Genomic DNA, 20,087 nt, shown 5'->3' with positions numbered 1-20,087 from the left:
GCAACCCCATGGAGCATACAGTCCATGGGATTCTCCAGGCCAGAATACTGGAGTGGGTAGCCTTTCCCTTCTCCAAGGGATCTTCCCAACCCAAGGGTCGAACCCAGGTCTCCCACATTGCAGGCAGATTCTTTACCAACTGAGCTATGAGGGAAGCTCTTTCCCGACTTATGGCATGCCAAATAAGTGCCACTAAAACTTGAAAAGTTTTTGATTTTGGACAATGAGGAACGCTTATTTATTCTGCTTTTCGGCATTAATTTTGTATAGACCTGCATGGTCCTCCAACTAAAACGGATAAGCTCTTCGAGCACAGGTGCTCTGATGGATTCACTGGCTCCAAAGCTCAAAGGCCTAGGACAATGCTTTCCATAAAGAATGACTTTAAGATAGCTGCTGAATTTAATCTATGATACCCAGAAGACAACACGCTTACAGAGGTTCTTGCTTGGACAGACATAGAAACAGAACTGAATTTTTAAAGGTTAATGTACAGCAGGACTATGCAGAATACTTTCCATCTTTTTTAAGGCTGACAACCACAGCCCTCATGATCTCAGTTAGGAAAACAACACCAGCTTGGAAGAACTGTAGTCATGGACCTATGCAGTAATTTCTAGGTCTCTGCAGGACTTGCTGCCACCGAGCACCCTACTAGGCCAGTCCAGGAGGCTGAGGTTCTTCCATTCTGCTACACCAATCTTGGTGTACTCAGACGATGTCAGGTCCCCCAACAGCAGGGAAACATTAAAAGTAAATAACCCTTTTGATGTGGGTTTACACAGCTTGAGCGTTGGACATGAAGGACTTCTCATAAACTCATCCGCCCAATACGAGCCCTCCTGCCATGTCACACTCATCCATACTCCCAGCTCTGTCACAAGTTAACTGGTAACCACCATAGCAGCAGGGGCAACTTACTTTCAGGGGAGCCTTGGCTTTCGAGTCGGAGTTTATTTAAGCGTTCTTCTTCCTAGAATTTGGACAGAAGTTTTCCAAGAACACAAGTTAGACTACTGTATGGTACAGGGAACTATATTCAGTATCCTGTGATAAACCATAAGGGAAAAGAATATGGAAAAGGATGTGTATATATGTGTATACGTGAGTCACTCTGCCGTATAGCAATAATGTATTTAACATTGAATTTTAATTATACTTCAGTAAAAAAATAAACTGGGAAAAAAAAAAAAAAAAAACACAAGTTAAAACCCCCAGATGCTTGCAGAAGCCCATGAGAGAGAAATGATCTGACTCCTTCAAAGCCACCTCCTCCTCCAATTGTGTTCTCACTCCCTTGGGGAAAATGTCTGAACCCATGGTCCTAAAAAGCCTGATTCCTTACTGGGTAGTACTGGCACTACAGAATGACCATCCAGTGCTCACAGAATTAAACAATCAGCTGGCTTCCAAACTACAAAGTGGGCAGCCTTAAGATCTTAGAGCTGGTAAAGACATCTAGAAAATTTGTCATGGTTGTAGAAACAAAACAGAAATTTAAGACAGGAAATAGACTGCTATTTCATTTTTTAAGACTTTGATAATTTTCCAGAAGCTAAAATCAAATCTCCAACATTAGTGTGACTTTATATTAGAATAATATAGATATAGATGGACATATATGGAAATACTTATAGATACATGTATATACATGGGCTAGTATACACACATATATTTCCTTGTGCTGTCAGCTGAGAGAACCTAAAAGCAATACCTCAGTAGCAGTGAGCATACTTAGCACCCAGATCCCCTAGATCCTGGTTTCCACTATCATTCTGCAATAAAAAGAACAGGCGTGGGGATATACCAGATAAACCTGGGGCAGTTTACAGTGCCAAAAATTAAGGATGCATTTTAAAAAAAAAGGCCCATGATGATGGAGCTGTGTCAGAGGGACACAAAAGCCAACTGCAAAGAGCTTCCAGTGGCCAAAGATAGAACAATCTGAGAAACAAGATATATAACATGGTATTGGATTATAGCCCAAACAATAAAACAAATCTGTACTGATATAAATAAATGACAATATCCATACTGATATAAATAAATGACAATAAATAAAGGATAAGAGGAAAATCTCCCATGCAGAAGAATTCCAAATAAAGCATACAGATACTCCACCCTAAGAATGGGAAGCATAGCTCCTGGCTCCTTAAGTGTGGACTGTGCATAGTGACTTCCTTCCAAAGAAAACAGTAAAGGAAGGAGAGGAGTAACATTACAGGAGAGAAACCATACAGTGGAGAAACCTACCAAAACTACCCATATCCAGGGGATCAAGATTAACATCGACAGCTGTAGGTCACCTTGAGAGTATACAACCTTGATACGACATGATGAGAACGGCACTTTACCTCTGTGGGCTTCCTACCCAAAACCCATCACCCTAAGCTAATCACGAGAAAAACATCAAACAAAACCCAACTGAGGAACAGTCTACAAAATACATGACCAATACTTCTATAAAACCACGTCTCCAGGTCATTCAGGGAATTTAGATTTTTGTCCTTATTCTATCAGATCCTGATAGATATCTGAGGTGGCCCATATAACCTGGATTCCTCATGACTTCTGTCTAGATCCCAGATCCTTACTGACCTTGGCTCTGAGCTCCATTTCAGCATCAGACTCGTCCAGCCAACGATCAAAGTCAGGGGCCAAGAACAGTGGGCGCTTTTCCTGCTTGGTGAGTCTCTCCCACCACTGACTCACCTTCTTCTGTACAGTGATGTTTACCTGCCTCTGGGTCAGTTTGTAAACCGGCTAGGAGAGAAAGCAAGAACGTGAGAACGCCCTTTCCCATCCCCCCTCCTTCCCTTGAAACCGCACCAGCCGCTGTGGCTGTAGAGAGAAGCTGCATGGTGCTTACTGCCGCTCCTTCTAAAAGCCGCTCCTAAAAGCCCTGAGGCAAAGAGAACATCTAGACCAAGGGCTGGTATGAGGAAGAACTGCTAAGAATGGCAGTGTCTTGCTCTGGTTCCCTCCCCACCACCCTGCCCGGCTGAGGACACAGGAGGAAAGCCGCATAAGAAAGGCAGACAGCCGTGGTTATCTCAGTAGAAATTAGCATGAACACCCTACTCAAGCTACATCATGCCAGGCACCACATCCAACCACCTTCTCAAGGGCACCAACTGCCTTCCAAATCTTCTTCCCATGAAGATGATTCAATTCAAATGGTCAGTGGTTTCCAGCACTTAGAAAGGCCTGCATCAAGGCCAGAACTGTAGTGTATCAGCTGCAGCTTTTTTACAAGCAGTCTTTCACTACAGAGCCTTCTCAACTAAGCTCAATTCTCAGGGGCTGTTCCAATTCCTTATTTCTCTGTATGGCCTCTCTCTTTGCCTCCAAAGCAAGTCCCAGACTGCTGACTATTAAGAAACCCTTAAACCACTGCTGACTATTAAGAAACTCACAGCTGGAAAGAAACTTAGAGATCCCCTTAACCCAATCCGTCATGTAACATATGAGAAAACTGAAATGCAAAGAAGTGAGGAGACTTCTTCACACCACTAATAATGACACAGCCCAGATTCAACTCAGGTTCTCCAATTTTCCTCTTACTCTGTGGCCAACACCTGGGCTCTGTTCCAAACAAAAGTATATTCTGCTTAGGTTTATCTTCTTCCCTGTAAGGCTTGCCCCCCACTTCACAAAACTATTAAGTATTTATTTCTTAAATTAGAAAGGGAAGTAAGGAAGGAAAGAACGTACCTCTGGCTTCACAAGGTCTAAGAACTCCACGTGAAATTCATAAACATTGTCTCCTTTGGCACCATGCCCCTGAGCTATAAAGAAACATAGGTTGCTGTGAACTTGAGCAGAGCAATGCCATTCAAATGTGAGCTTCGTACACTTCTTTCAGAAGTATGCAAATATTAACAGGTCCTGCCAAGTGAGTGGGGGGTTGTGAGCAGAGGTACTCAACAGCTAGATGAAAGCTAAATCCTGGACAAAAGTGTATCTCCTTATGACTTTCTGGTGATCAATTCCAGAATATTTACTTAATCTTCTAATGAGGCCTCAATGACGGCCAGTATAAATAACAGACAAGAAAAAAGAATACAGAAAGCAAAACCAAACATAACACATAGATATAAATTTAACTCTCACATTTACTTTGGCTCTGAATCCACAGCAGAGAAAAGTCAAGTAGGTGTATTCTCTTGACTGCAATTAAGCAAAGTTGCAGGGTACATGGACCCTCTCATGTACCGTCTCAAAGAAAATTCTAAATTTAACATCTTCTAACCAGAGACGGGAGATTTTCCAGGTGACACCAGTGATAATGAACCTGCCGGCCAGTGCAGGAAACATAAGACATGACTTTGATCTCTGGGTCAAGAAGATTCCCTGGAGGAGGACATGGCAACCCCCTCCAGTATTCTTGCCTGGGGAATCCCATGCACAGAGGAGCCTGGGGGCTACAGTCCATGGGGTCGCAAAGAGACGGACAGGACTGAAGCAACTCGCACACACAACCAGGGATAGACAATGGACCAGCTGACTGCTCCTTTAGCACATTCCAAATGGGATAAACAAGAGAAATAACATTTTCTCAGCTCATTCCCGAGAGGACAAAAGGAACTAGGAGGACAGTCCTCAGGTTGACCATCATGCCATTCCTGGGCCTTGACATGGCATTTCCCCCCAAAGGAAGCAGTTGCCATGCCTAAAAGCCAGTGACTGTGGGATGTCCCTGCCCTCTAACTCTTGGGATTATCTTTCCTCATCTGATCATGTGTGGTAAGACTTGCCTATTATGTGCTACAGGTAGCTATTCTCTAAGACCATAAATTTCTTAAGGTAGGACAGTCTAGAAAGCTCCACATGGCAACATACACGTTTATCATTTTAATTTCCTTTCAAATGCTGAGCTCCCTCCAAAATCTAAGCCATTACCACCATGGCTCTCACTTGGAAAAGTAGACTGAAAAGCCAGGCTGTGCTTTCATGTAAGTATATTAAGGTAGATGGAGTCTCATATAAGGCAGAAACTCTTCAGTCTCCCACAACCCTAGTCACTTACTAATGACATTCCAAGGAACCAGAATAGAGAGACAGCAGGGAGAATCCCACTCCACTGGGCACCAATGAATCCAGACCTACCCTCTCAGGCTCAGCAGGAAATTTGCTGATGAACTAAGAAGGAAATGGGGGTGAATTCACAGAATCAAAGACTCTCAAGAGTTGGAAAGGCTTAAGATATTGTCTAAAGTACAGTGTTTACGCCAGTCAGGATGGCTGCTATCCAAAAGTCTACAAGCAATAAATGCTGGAGAGGGTGTGGAGAAAAGGGAACTCTCTTACACTGTTGGTGGGAATGCAAACTAGCATAGCCACTACGGAGAACAGTGTGGAGATTCCTTAAAAAACTGGAAATAGAACGGCCATATGACCCAGCAATCCCACTCCTGGGCATACACACCGAGGAAACCAGAGCTGAAAGAGACATGTGCACCCCAATGTTCATTGCAGCACTGTTTATAACAGCCAGGACATGGAAGCAACCTAGATGCCCATCAGCAGACGAATGGATAAGAAAGCTATGGTACATAAACACAATGGAATATTACTCAGCCATTAAAAAGAATACATTTGAATCAGTTCTAATGAGATGGATGAAACTGGAGCCCATTATACAGAGTGAAGTAAGCCAGAAAGATAAACACCAGTACAGTATACTAATGCATATATATGGAATTTAGAAGGATGGTAACGATAACGCAAAATGGAAAAAGAAACACAGATGTACAGAACAGACTTTGGGACTCTGTGGGAGAAGGCGAGGGTGGGATGTTCTGAGAGAACAGCATCAACACATATATATTATCTAGGGTGAAACAGATCACCAGCCCAGGTTGGATGCATGAGACAAGTGCTCAGGGCTGGTGCACTGGGAAGACCCAGAGGGATGGGATGGAGAGGGAGGCGGGAGGGGGGATCGGGATGGGGAACACATGTAAATCCATGGCTGATTCATGTCAATGTATGGCAAAAACCAGTACAATATTGTAAAGTAATTAGCCTCCAACTAATAAAAATAAATGAAAAAAATTTAAAAAATAATAATTAAGTACAGTGTTTATTAAACTGGTCTGTCAGTGTAACATCAGGGAGCCACAAAGTCTCATTAAGAAAATTTCTATTTTTTGGTTTTGTTCTAATATTTTTAAAAAGAAGCATATTAGGAGTCATCTAGATGGCTACCTTATAATCAAGTAACACTTACTATATGGCTTCAGGGGCTGTTTGCCCCTCCGTTCACAAGTGTAATGGCATCAAATATCACCTACGGTGACCATATTTAACTCTACATGTTTCTCAATCTAGGGTCTGTGGCCCTAGAGGATCCTGTAGACATATGTTCAGGTGTCCTTGGATCTTCAAGTTTAAGAAACACAGATTATAACCCAATATTCTAATTTTATAGGCTCACAGAAATCAATAAGTTGTCCAAAGTAGTAGCAGAATTTTAAGCTAAAAGATAAATCTCCTGATTTCTAACCTCAGATACCATTTTGCTATAGCTACTGCCTTTCCCAGGGGAAAGTGGGATATTAAACAAATTATTGAGCTCTCTGATCATATACCTCAAAACAACATAATTTACCCCACGAATATCAGAAAGGTAAACATCGACAGTGAATAAAATAAACAGATAAAAATAAAAAGCAACCATCACAATGTCTCCTTAACTGTTAGAGGCCTGGGAACCTCTGCCCAGATACTGACCTTTGAAATGTAGCACGTTTTCAGTGATGCTGATGGCAGGATTCTGTGGAAAGAGACCAAGAAAGCAAGAAGGACATTTCAATGAAGAGAAAAATCAAATTAAAACCAGTGGCTTACTTCCCTCCCTACATCCTTCCACCTTGGGGGACTCCACCTTCCTGCCCTGTGCTTCCTCCAGAGAATATATTCGGTCATTTCCTCCCATCTCAGTGGAGGGTTTCTCTGTATCTATCTGTAGGCATGTGAGACTGCAGACTCCCGCAAGAAGGACCCGCCACTGCTCTGCTGCGCCGAGCAATCATATACTGAATCGGTCCATCCTACCCATGGTCAGTGGAACACGGGGCCATGTGAGATGCCATGGGGGAACACACAGATCTCTAAGACTCAGTCCCTGAGCTGTGGAGGCAGGGAATCTAGTAGAACAGATGAGTCATATCCTGGAGAAGAAACAATATAGCATCAAGTAACATATGCTCAAGACCAAAGGAGTAGTAAAAACAGTTAAGTTTTTATGGGCATTTAAGAAGACAGTGAGTACAACAGGAACAGAACGGTTGGGGACAGCCCTACCAGGAGTGACACCCATACGGCATCATGAAAAACAAATTAATTATTGTACGTTAAGTGAAGGGCTGCTGATTACAGGCAGTTGAATGAAAATGAAAATGTGCGGTCCCTCAGTCTTAGGCTCCACGCTCTCTTAACCTCTATCCAAACCAAGACTAGAAGAGATGGAAATTCTCCAAATTGTTCATTTATTCCCAGAAGTTGCTATGTGCCTTTTAGCAACTTAACTCTTACCGCTCCCCCCCAGGGGGTGAGAAACAGTTTGCTTCCTAACTCCCAGATCAAAATTAACAGGCAAGAAGCAGCATGTTTCCAGTGCCATAACTAGTTCATTTACTCTTCTTTTGTAGGCTCTGCTCTCTGCGGTCCATCTTGCATTAAAGAAAAACAAACGAGACAGAGGGAAGGTAAAGGGGACGTTTATTCTAATAGTGGGAGCCTAAATGCTTCATTCATAGCCAAGTGTTAGGAAAAGGGGGAGCATGAAGGCTGGGTTAGGGAGCTTTTAAGCCAAGAACCTCCCCAGTGAGAATATAGACTTGAGGCTGAGAAGCTCACCCACAGGGGCTAATAATCCAGGTGATCTCTGTGCCAGGGAGAGGGAATTAAGGAACTTCATCCAAAAAGTTATACTTTCAGGGGCATGGCTCCTCTATAAGGGAAACAGGGTTTTAGAGTGAGTATTACCATGAAAGCTTGGGTTCTGGGATGTCTTAGTGGTACATTTCCTGTCTAGGTCACTGCTTTCCCTACTCTGTGTTCCCCATATCCTAATTCACTTCGAAGGGAGAAAAGGAGTTTGTGGGGGGCTGTTTATTCTCCTCAGACATAAGATGTGTGCTGCCAAGGTTTAAGCTCTAGCCACAGCACAAGGCCTGCAGTTCATTAAGCATTCTGAGTCAGGTTTTAGATGCTAACTCCTTCCCTGGTAGCTCAGTCAGTAAAGAAACTGCCTGCAGAACAGGAGACCAGGGTTCAATCCTTGAGTCAGGAAGAACCCCTGGAGAAAGAAATGGCAACCTACTCCAGTATTCCTGCTTGGAGAACCCCATCAACAGAGGAACCTGGTGGGCTACAGTCCATGGGGTCGCAAGAGTCGGACACAACTTAGCAACTAAACCACCATCAACTCCTACCCAGTAGTACGCTGGGCATGTCAGGTTCAGCTTCTCCAAAGGTGTGGGTAATTAAGGAAGATATTTCAATTTAAAAAAATTTTTTTGCCAGAAACAAGCTCAAAACTGGGAAGGGAGAGACATGGAAGCAATAAAAAAAAATAAACATCTATGTCTATAAATGAGATTGGCCTATAATTTCCCTTTCTTATAACTGCATCATCAAATGAATTGGAGAATGTTCTCTCTTTCTCTTTTCTGGAAATGCAAGTATAAGTCTGCTGTGGTTGCCACCTGCAAGATGCCCCCCAATGATCTTCACCCCCTGGTATTTACACTCTTGTGTAATCACCTTCCAAATGACATCAGGAATCTGTGTAACCAATAGAACACAGTGGAAATGAACGATGTGACTTCTCATGCTAGGTCATAAAAGGCACTCCAGCTTCCTTCTGAGCTCGCTCTGGGAAAACTCAAGACACCACTCTGGGAAAACTCAAGACACCACGGCATGAGGACACTCAAGAAGTCCCATGTATCCTCTGTGGGGGATTAACTCATGGATACCCACTTGCCAATAAGGTAAGTGACACATCCTTGAAGAGTCTACTTCAGGTCATCATACGTTGTCAACCACAAATGACGTCTGAACAACCACATGAGAGATCCCAAGCTACAACACCCAAGTGAGTCTTTACTGAAGGACTCAGAAATGGAGAGATTGACTTTTGTGTATGGCATAAGACAAGATCTTATTTTATCTTTTTGCCACTTGGATTACCAACTGTCCCAACACGATCTCCTGAATGGTTCACCCTTTCCTCCATTAAGGGTGAAGCCACCCTTAATTTGTAAAGCCACCACTGTTGTTCAATAAGTTTTCACATATGGATAAGTCTATTCTGTTCTATTGCTCTTTGTGTTTCTCATCTAAGGTTTAGTATCACAATAATAATGTTTTACACTTGAGTAGCACACTAGAATTCACAAAGCACTTTCAAATCTATTATCCAATTCAAGCCTCAAAACAATCTTGTGAATTAGGTGTTATTATTCACATTTATTTGTATGAAGAGACTGAGGCTCAGAAAGGTTAAGTGAATAATCCATGGGCACCAGATATTAAGTGGAAGAGTAAGGAACCAACTCTTTCCACCAGACTCTCTATTAAGTACGAACAGTATCTTTCAAACAGCTCCCAAACAAAGCTAAACACATAGCCCTCATAAAACGGAAATGAACAAAAACCTCGAAAAATGAACAAATGCTTTAACAACTATGGTTGTTGGCACAAATCTGTCCTTCATGCTTATCCTGTAAACCAACTTTATTCTGAAAGTAACCGTGCCTTAGCCCCAGTGGACTCTCACTGCTGTCTTTGCTACTGCTCAGCTCAAACACAGAAACAGCTGCTGACGAAGTCTTTTTCTTCTCACCTCAGTGGTGGTTTCTCATCAGGCACTAACTCTACAGCTCCAAAGACGGAGGAGAGATGTGAAAACCTGATAGTTCTCTGTGTCTCGGAAAGGGAGCATGTCTGATGCCCCCAAATTGGAATTCAACACTGAAACTCACTAACACATAAGCTACAGAAAGCAGGGGGCGATAGAGAACTGTCCGACAACCCAGAACCCAGCTTAATGTGAGACAGAAGCAGGTACTCCACAAATGGACTTCATTAAGCAAATAAATGAAACGCTTCATCCCAAGTCAGAATCAGTGGTTCCACAGGCCATGCATGGAGCAATTAATTGGGAAGTTTTTTAAAAGGAGCAGCCCCTGACATTCAAAAGCTGGCCTGGCATTCACAGCTAGGACACGTTACTCTGCTGTTATACACAAACAGAATACCTTGATAAAATGAGATAAAGCCACTGCATAATTCTGTGCAAACACAGACAAAAACACGGCCACACTGCCACCCACAAAACATCAGTCACCCTGCCTCTCGGCCAAAATAAGTGACTGCCACTTCTCTACCAATTAGTTTTATTCTTGTTCTAGTCTCTCTTCCCTACATATGATTTATTCAGATACTCAACCATAGCATTGCTCCTGTTTTCTGACAGCATCTAATCTAAAGTGATTCCTCGCTTCCTTAGTCTATCCCTCAGTCACCAAAGTCCAAATCCTATAATCAGTTCTAACATTCTAATGAGCTAGCCAACAGGGTATGCTCTCCCTTGCTGGTATTAGCAGTAAACACAACTTGTTTAACTAGAGGTGTGTTCCTGGCAGCCTCTGGTTATAGGGTGTTGACTCCTACAACAAATCAGATGATCTCAAAGTCTATGTCGTCCTCTTTCCAGAAAGCTCTCCCAGTTTCAGTCTGACAAGAATACTTCATCTTACTTCTGTAAAGTGAAAGTGAAAGAGAAGTCCCTCAGTCAGGTCGGACTCTTTGCAACCCCATGGACCGTAGCCTACCAGGCTCCTTCGCCCATGGGATTTTCCAGGCAAGAGTACTGGAGTGGGCTGCCATTGCCTTCTCCAGGGGATCTTCCCAACCCAGGGATCGAACCCAGATTTCCTGCATTGCAGACAGACGCTTTACCATCTGAACCATCAGCGAAGCGATAAAACAATTAATAAAAGCCACCAGGGAATTAACAAAAGAGATGTAACAAATTCCTTTAACACCAGGGACCTGATTTAATACTCAACCCCAAATCTATAAATAAACATACTCATGCACAGAACTTTTTGTTTGTATATAATATCCTTCCTCTTAGATAGCACACCCTTGGAAAGCTGAGTCTGTCTGACTCATCTTTGTAAATCTGTAGTATTTCACACATGGTAGGGGATTTCTTTTATGAATGATATGGACATGTTACTTTAAAATTAATGGTAGCGCCAATGGATGCCTCAGAATTACAGACAAGAAATCTAAGGGGAAAAAAAAACTAAACTGGGGACAAAATATTAATTTTTTTCCCTAAAAATAAAAAAGGATTTCTCTTTCCAAAAGAAAATCCCATTTTTTCCCTCCACCTTTACATTTCTTTAACTACAAGATATTCCAAATGCATATGTTCACATTTGAAAATATACCAAATACAATTAACACATGTGTTCATGTTTCTTAACTAAGAGGGTTAGAACTTTCAGGAAAAATTTAAGTGTGATGCTTTCATTTGCCCAACAAATTTACATTTTTTTCCCCCACCAAAACCACCCTACCTCCCCTAAAAACAGCTTTTCTGTTTGTGTTTCAGAAGTATGCCATGATATCACATCCTTATTACAACTAGAGAGGGTCTCTGAGTTTAAGGTCTACAAAATGCTTAACTCAATATCTAAGAGACATTGCCACGACACAACGTCCATACTTTTCTTATTGATTACTGTTAGAATTCTCTCTAGAAAGAGACTTTGATCCCCATATACAAAGATTTTGCTTTTTTCCTTTTTTATTAAAACACCCTGAAGCAGAGTAGAGGAACACTGCATAGAACATTTATTCATCCTCTGAGGTAGAAGTATAATTCAGCCTGGTTTAACGTATTAAACGACACAGCATGCAGTGTCTCAGCCTAAAGCATTCTGGCCAGTACTATCTTTCAATAGGAAAACAGGTTTATATTCCAGAAGCAAAGATGGAATTCAACAAACTCAAGTCTACAATCAAAGATCACTTATACCTTGCAAGACAATATGCCAGATGGGCTGACAGAACTGAATATAAACGCCTGACTCAGAGGCAGAGAGTTAAGCCGGAGTGAAGGAGGTTATAAAGTGCCATGGATGTCAAGGAGAGCAGGGAGTAAGAACGACTGTAGAAGGAACATTCCAGACTAAAACTTCAGCTCCTCAACGATGGGAATCCCAGATGGTTTTGACAGAGACAAGAGGGGTGCACAGGTCCTGAGATGGCCACCATTTAGGAAGCCTCGGCTTGTTCACATGGAAGTCAATGAGATCAAGCATAAATGCTCAATGTGAGTTAAGATAATTTTCAAGTTCTGTATGCAACTCAGCAAATGTGAGCCCAGTTTTCAGAAGCGGGGGGAAGCACTCCTTCGGGGTCTTCTGGACTTTAAAATGAACAAGAATGATTTCCATCACTGAATGGCTGGGAGGTGGGTGTGCCCCCCTCCCCCCGCCCGAGGCAGCGGCGGGCCTCTAGAAGGTCCGAGGGGACCGCTGGACCTCTAAGACCAGCGCTGGTCATCCAGCCGCGGCCAGGCAAGCCGCTGTCACGCTGCATCTCCGACCCAACGAGCTCATCCCACGCCTCGCCTCGAGGGGCCTCGGCAAACCCGAATCCAGACAACCAGGCCTCCAGGGCCAGGCTCGGGTTCCACCAGGCCGCAAACTGCGAACAAAGAGGCTGCCGGGGCAGCCTCTGTTGCGCGGGGCTCACGCAGCACCCAAGGAACCTGAGGCTTCAGGGGGTCGCGACCGGGGTCTGCCCTGATGAGGGCCAGCCCGTGCTCTGGCCTGGCCGCCCAGAGCGCACCGCGTCCTGGATCCCGTTGACGCGCTGCTGGCTCTCTGGACAAAGAGGGGTCCCAGCGGGTCCCCAGAGCCGAGACCCGGCGCACGTCCCGCCGCCCGGCCTTTACCTGCACATCACTCAGCTCCACGCGCAGATACAGCTCGCGGTGCCGCTGAGCCCAATAGACGTGAGGCGTCAGCACCTGATTCTCCATGACCACACTGCCTCGCCGCGCCTCGCCGCGCCTCGCTGTCTCAGGTAGTGCGCGGCTGGAGCTGGTCAGACGAAGGCCGCAAAGCCCCGCGCTCCGAAGTGCCGGCAGTCCGCAGCCTCCGGACGACCCACGCTCGCGGGCCGCGCCTGCGCAGTGGTGAGCGAGGGGCCGCGGCGCCGCTCCCGGCCTCGCGGCGAGCCGGGCGGCGGGGGCCGGGGGCGGGGGCGGGGGCGGGGCGGGCGGCGGGGGCGGGGGCGGGGGCGGGGCGGGCGGCGGGCCGCAGGAGCGTGTGGCCCCGCCGCTCGCTGCGAACGCCTCGGGAGTTGGCTGGTGCGTTGTCGTTCCCTCTTACCTGCAGGAGGACGGTTAAAAAATAAGCGTAAAAACTGAAAAACACTGGAGACTCATGAACCGATCAGCATAGAGAAAGGACTTGGGATTGGTGTATCTGAAAGGTTCCTCCCATTTGTCACTCATTAATTCAACATTTGTTGACCGTCTGCTCTGTGCCTGGGCTGCAAAGATAAAACTCCGAAGCTTCAGGAGTAAGTCACAGAACCTGATGTCTTGAAACTCTCAGTCTATTAAAAGCCGCAAGTAATTATAGACATAATAAGTATGATGATGGTTATAAGGGAAACGGTGGGAAAGCGAGGAAGAGGACGGAAGAGTGTTCTAAGAGGAGAGTAGGCGTAAAGGCCAAAGATTTCCAACGCTATCCCATAGAACTTTGTACGATGATGGAAATATTCCATTCTGCGCTGTCCATAACGGTAGCCACTGCCACATGGGCTTTTGACTACTCGAAATGTGGCTAAAGAGACTGAGAAACTGAATTTTTAATTTCCTTTACTTCTAATTGATTTAAATAGTCGCAAATTAATGGCTATTCTATGGGACAGCGCATGAGACTTGTATCTCTTTAAATAGGAAACCCAAATAGAGAGGACACCAATTTCTATCTAATTTAAACTATCGCGTCTGTATCCACTTTCAGCCCCAAGTCGACTTGCAGCGAAGAATTCGAAAGCAAGCAACATGACAACGAAAAGCAGAAATCTGGGACAAAATTGAACTTTATAATTCAATCTGGTAGTACCCACTTATTTAGCAAAGTCCTGAGCACAGGGACCCAGAGATGAAATGATGCCAGTTCTCAGAAAACATTTAGCTCAGGGAATAGGTCATATAAAATTTAGAAGGTTTCAATATGAGAAGTATGCTGAGCTCACAAAGAGGCAGGGAGGTAGGAGCTGAGGGTTGTAGAAACCAGTAGCAGACATTTGAGAGCAAATCCGTGAGAGCTGGGCTGTGACATGTGAGGAGGAATTTGATAGAGGAAGAAGCAGAGCTAAGGCAGTAGACCCACAGGGCGGGACTCCAAAGTTGAGACATGGAGGGTTCTGCATATTGGGGTGGGGGCTTCCCAGGTGAATCAGTGGTACAGGGTTTGCCTGCCAGTGCAGGAGATGCAGGAGACGTGGGTTGCATCCCTGGGTGGAGAAGATCCCCTGGAGAGAGAAATGACAACAGACCCCAGTATTCTTGCCTGGAAAATCCTGTGGACAGAGCCTGGTTGGCTGCAGTCCGTGGGATTGCAGAGTCAACGGTGACTGAGGGACTGAGCACCCATGCGCACAGCCTGGGGGTTACGGGCGTGGAGAGAGGTCGCCCTGGGTCTGGAAAGACAGATAGGGATTGGATGAGGGAAGTCTCATCCAATAGCTCTTTGTACTTTATCCCACAGACACAGAGGAGTCAAGGAAGCTTGTCACAGGAGATAAGCAAAATCACATATGCACTGGACAAAAAAAAAAAAACGGTCAGTGAGGAGGAATTAGTAGTAGGCAAACCAGTTGGAGGTGATACAATCTTCCTGTTATGACATATGAAAACAGCAACCTTGATAGCCTTGAATTTTAAAAATAAAATATTTTTTTACTTATAAAAGTACTTTTATTACATTGCTTTTATTACAGTGCAGACACAATTTAGGGCACATTTTAGAAACTGAGGTATAGGAACCAGGCAAATTTTAAATATTCGACTTCAGCTGAATTTTTGCATGTTTATACCTGTATAATTAATTACTATCCAGATCAAGGTCTGGAACATTTCTAGCATACTACATGTTCTTTTAGGTCAATATACATTTGCCTACCCTTCCCTACACCCCAATAATTACTATCATGACTTTGATTACCATAGAGTAGTTTTGAATCTCATGTAAATGGGGTCAACATATGTACACTTTGTGTCTGGTTTCTTTCATTCAACGTAATGTATTTGAGGTTTATCTGTGTTGTATGAATCATACAACACAAGTATGAATCAGTTCATACTTTTTTGGTTTTTGTATAGCGTTTCATTGTATAAACTTATCACAAATTGTCCATTCTCCTGATGATGGACATTGCATTGTTTTCCATTTTTAGCCATGAATATTTATGTACTTGCCTTTTGGTGGATATACTACCCGATTCTCTTGGGTAAATACCTGGAAATGGAATTGCTAGGTCACAGACTATGTAAGTTGAGCGTTTGTAGATACTATTAGGCAGTTTTACAAAGAGTTTTGATCAATTTACACTCACACAAGCAACGTTTGAAAGTTCTAGTTGCTCTCAGTCAGTCAGTTCAGTCACTCGGTCGTGTCCAACTCTTTGTGACTCCATGGACCTCATCACGCCAGGCTTCCCTGTCCATCACCAGCTCCCGGAGCTTGCTCAAACTCATGTCCATCGAGTTGGTGATGCCATCCAACCTCCGTCCCCTTCTCCTTCTGCCGTCAATCTTTCCCTGCATCAGGGTCTTTTCCAATGAGTTACTTCTTTACATCAGGTGGCCAAAATATTGGAGCTTCATCTTCAGCATCAGTCCTTCCAATGAATATTCAGGACTGATTTCTTTTAGGATTGACTGGTGTGATCGTCTTGCAGTCCAAGGGTCTCTCAAGAGTCTTCTCCAACACCACAATTCAAAAGCATCAATTTTTGGGCACTCAGTTTTCTTTATGGTCCAACTCTCACATCCATACACAACTACTGGAAAAACCATAGTTTTGACTAGGTGGGCCTTTGTCAGCAAAGTAATGTCTCTGCTTTTTAATATGCTGTCTGTGTTGGTCAGAGCTTTTCTTCCAAGGAGCAAGTGTCTTTTAATTTCATGTCTGCAGTGATTTTGGAGCCCAATAAAATAAAGTCTCTCACTGTTTCCATTGTTTTCCCATCTATTTGCCATGAAGTGATGCGACTGGATGCCATGATCTTAATTTTTTGAATGTTGAGTTTTAAGCCAACTTTTTCACTCTCCTCTTTCACTTTCATCAAGAGGCTCTTTAGTTCTTCTTCACTTTCTGCCATAAGGGTGGTGTCATCTGTGTATCAGAGGTTGTTGATATTTCTCCTGGCAATCTTGATTTCAGCTTGTGCTTCATCCAGCACAGCATTTCTCATGATGTACTCTGCATATAAGTAAAATAGGCAGGGTGACAATATATAGCCTTGACATACTTCTTTCCCAATTTAGAACCAGTCTGTTGTTCCATGTCCAGTTAGAACTGGACTGTATGCTTCTTGACCTGCATACAGATTTCTCAGGAGGCAGGTAAGGTGGTCTGGTATTCCCATCTCTTGAAGAATTTTCCACAGTTTGTTGTGATCCACAGAGTCAAAGGCTTTGGCATAGTCAATAAAGCAGATGTTTTTCTGGAACTCTATTGCTTTTTCTAGTTGCTCTATTTCCTTGGTATTTTCAGTCTTTTAAATTTTAGTCATCCTGATAGTGATAGTGAAAGTCACTCAGTCATGTCCGACTCTTTTCGAACCCATGGACTATACAGTCCATGGAATTCTCCAGGTCAGAATACTGGAGTAAGTAGCCGTTCCCTTCTTCAGCGGATCTTCCCGACCCAGGAATCGAATCAAAGGCAGGCGGGTTCTTTACCAGCTGAGCTACCAGCAAAGCCCTGGTCATCCAGGAGGCTGTATAATAAAAATAATTTTAGTCCAGCATATCTGAACCCTGAGATTTATCAACTGACCTCTATCCAAGGTGAACTGAATTAAAGGCTCTTGGTAAGCAAGGAGACTGAATGTTGACATTTTGCCTCAGATGCTCTATGAGAAAAGTCCAGTGGAAGGGGATTTACCCAGACTGGTTCCCCCACCAGTAAGCCACTGGATGACTTCTCTGGGCCTGAGCTTCCATATCCATCAAATGAGAGCGTTAGAGTCAGTGCCCTCCAATGGTCTTCTCAGCTAGTCCTAGAGTTTCCTGTGAGGACCGCTGTTGTGGGCCCCTCTCTCCATGGGAAATACAGTAAAAAAAAAACAAAAAAAGTAGAAATGGGGAAGGGAAAGAGTAGCAGCCAGGTGTAAAAGATAGCAGAGGGGGTAAAAAGGCAGAGCAGGAGTAGCCCTGCCAAGCTGAATTAGGAAGGCCGAGGGTTTTATGATAATGCCAGGCAAATGCAAATGCAAATGAAGCACGGTCTGTGCTCTACTTTCCAGGCGAGCCTCCCCAGCCGCCTTTGGCCCAGGGTCACCCCTCCCTCCTCTGGCCACCAGAAGCATTTGCTGAGGGCTTTCTGCGGCTGAAGCACACGGTGGTAGTGGTGTCGTTGCTCAGTCGTGTCCGACTCTCGTGACTCCATGGACTGCAGCCTGCCAGGCGCCTCTGTCCATGGGATTCTCAAGGCAGAATACTGGAGTGGCTTGCCTTTTCCTTCTCCTGGGGATGGAGCATATTCTCAGTACATAAATCGGTACTCCTGCCTTTGGCAAGTCATCACACACATTCTCCTTGTCCAGCGTTTTACAGAAGCTTTTGATATCTATAAGATACTTTGGAAAATGAACTATTGAATTTGGCTGTGCTGTGCCTCACCCAGGATCACCCAACCAGATATCCTTAACCGAAATCAGGTTACTCTATGTAGATGGCACAAAGTTGAGAGGGGAGAGACTGAGTGATCAGCCCAGGCATCTCCTGGGCAACCTGTGCACCCAGTTCATATCCCTGTAACCTCTTAACTATGCCAAGAGGGTGGTGAGCATTGCAGCCAATCATTGCTATAAAAACCTTCCCCTCAACCTGTCAATCCCCAGTTCAGATGACTGGGCAGAGATGCCTCTTTCCTTGAGTGTGGGGAGTGGCCTTTGCACCCTGTCAGTTTGACCTACCTGGTAAGTCTTGGCTTTCTGGGCTGCTCATATGGTTGCTAGGAAGACAGTTGGTGTGCTACCATTTATGGAAAAATAATGGGGTGGAGAGAGGAATACTGCATTTACATGTAAGCATTTGTTTATGGGCAAACCTAGGCAAACTCCAAGAGATGGTGAGGGACAGGGAGGCCTGGCATGCTGCAGTCCATGGGGGTTGGAAAGAGACCGAGACAACTTGTGACTGAACAACAATAAATGTGTGTATTGGGTTGGCCAAAAAGTTCATTCGGGCTTTTCTGTAAGCTGTCACAGAAGAATTTTTGGCCAAGTCAATATCATAAAATGGGCTTCCCAGGTGACCCAGTGGTAAAGAATCCGCCTGCAATGCAAGAGACACGAGATCAATCCCTGGGTCAGGAAGATCCCCTGGAGGAGAAAATGGCAACCCGCCCCAGTATCCTTGCCAGGGAAATCTCGTGGATAGGGGAACCTGGTGGGCTACAGTCCATGGGGTCTCAAAAAAGAGTCTGATACATACACACATTAAAATATTACATAGAAAGTATATGCAAGAATCTAATAACCTCAGTTTCTTGTGGGGAGGGAAACAGTGACTGAAAGACCAGCAGAGGAGAATATTTTTACTATATACCCTTTTATTCAAAAAATTAAACATGAAAATAAAATTAACTGAAAAGGCTCCTTTTTGTTATGGCAGCTTGGTTTGCACTATGCCTCCAAAAGGTACAAAATATAGAGGAAGTGGAAAAACAATCTCTAACCCATCGGATACAATGTAGTCAACTGCTATTACATGCTTGTGATCTATTTCCTCAACTAGGTCAGGGGTCCCCAGTCTTTTTGGTACCAGGGATGGATTTCATGGAAGACAGTTTTTCTACAGACAGGGCAGATGGTTGGGGGATGATTCAATCGCGTTACATTTATTGTGCACTTTATTTCTAATCTAATGCTGCTGATCTGACAGGAGGTACCAGTCCATGGTCCAGAGGCTGGGGACCTCTGAACTAGGTTGCAAACCTCCCTGCAACACAGATTGTCTCCTTTTGGTATCCTGTAGCATCTAGTACAATGTTTTAGAAAGTAAATGCTTAAAATGTGCATGTTGATGATAATGCCCGGTGCTAGAAAAGTTTTAGTGAAATTGGCACACTCATGCTGAGTGTAGCTAAGGGCAATGTGAATTCATGGCATCATTTTGAAAGGCAATTTTGCAAGAGGTAGCAAGAAAAATGGAGATGTTTATGCTGGTTGGCTTTTTAATTACCCTTTGGAGATTTTATTCTAAGACAATAATTTCAAGGAAGAAAGATATATATATATGAAGATGTTTTCAGTGTTACATAGAAAAACATTGGGACTTAAGAATGACCAAATGAATTGTGGTATGACAATTCAGTAGAAAAACTATACAGCCGTAAAATAATAAGAAACTAGCAGTATTGAAAACGTTTATGATAAAAGATAAAAAAATTTTGATTACAACTTTATATAGTGGTAAGATACTAGGGAGTAACTTGTGTTTTTGTTTTCTTCCTTTTTAACCCTTGATCCTTCCCAATAGAGGGAGCTAGCATGAAGCAACCATTGCTTTCTGGGAGTTGTAACTTTGGGGTTAGAAAACAAAGACATCAGATTCTTCTCTTTCAACATCAGTTGAACATTCAAGACAGAAAATATTTGGAGTAATATGCAGACTAAATAAAAATTTTCAGGGCACTCTTTCTGCCACCTCCTGATGTCTATGTCAGAAGCTTTCTCTATCTCCTTTTATACTTTAATAAAACTTTATTAAAAAATTTCCAAGTATAAGAGGGAGGAGAATG

At 43.8% G+C, this 20,087-nt stretch overlaps 1 protein-coding gene across 1 annotated transcript in view; it reads right to left on the bottom strand.

Annotated features, from left to right (window-relative positions):
* Positions 1 to 13,432, bottom strand: part of HACD3 (3-hydroxyacyl-CoA dehydratase 3) — a 30,394-nt gene extending 16,962 nt beyond the window's left edge. Inside the window, exons 1-6 of the mRNA XM_043470831.1 lie at positions 13,314 to 13,432; positions 12,989 to 13,276; positions 6,736 to 6,778; positions 3,715 to 3,788; positions 2,599 to 2,763; positions 922 to 973 (exon numbers count right to left, since the gene is read on the bottom strand). Coding sequence (XP_043326766.1) covers positions 922 to 973; positions 2,599 to 2,763; positions 3,715 to 3,788; positions 6,736 to 6,778; positions 12,989 to 13,075 — 421 coding nt within the window. The 5' untranslated portion in view covers positions 13,076 to 13,276; positions 13,314 to 13,432. The remainder of the gene's footprint in view (positions 1 to 921; positions 974 to 2,598; positions 2,764 to 3,714; positions 3,789 to 6,735; positions 6,779 to 12,988; positions 13,277 to 13,313) is intronic.
* Positions 13,433 to 20,087: the final 6,655 nt, after the last annotated feature.

Source organism: Cervus canadensis, chromosome 6 (assembly GCF_019320065.1).
Source record: "Cervus canadensis isolate Bull #8, Minnesota chromosome 6, ASM1932006v1, whole genome shotgun sequence".
Classification (NCBI taxonomy): Eukaryota; Metazoa; Chordata; class Mammalia; order Artiodactyla; family Cervidae; genus Cervus; species Cervus canadensis.
The sequence above is the reverse complement of the archived record's forward strand: the minus strand, read 5'-3'. Positions and strand labels throughout refer to the sequence as shown.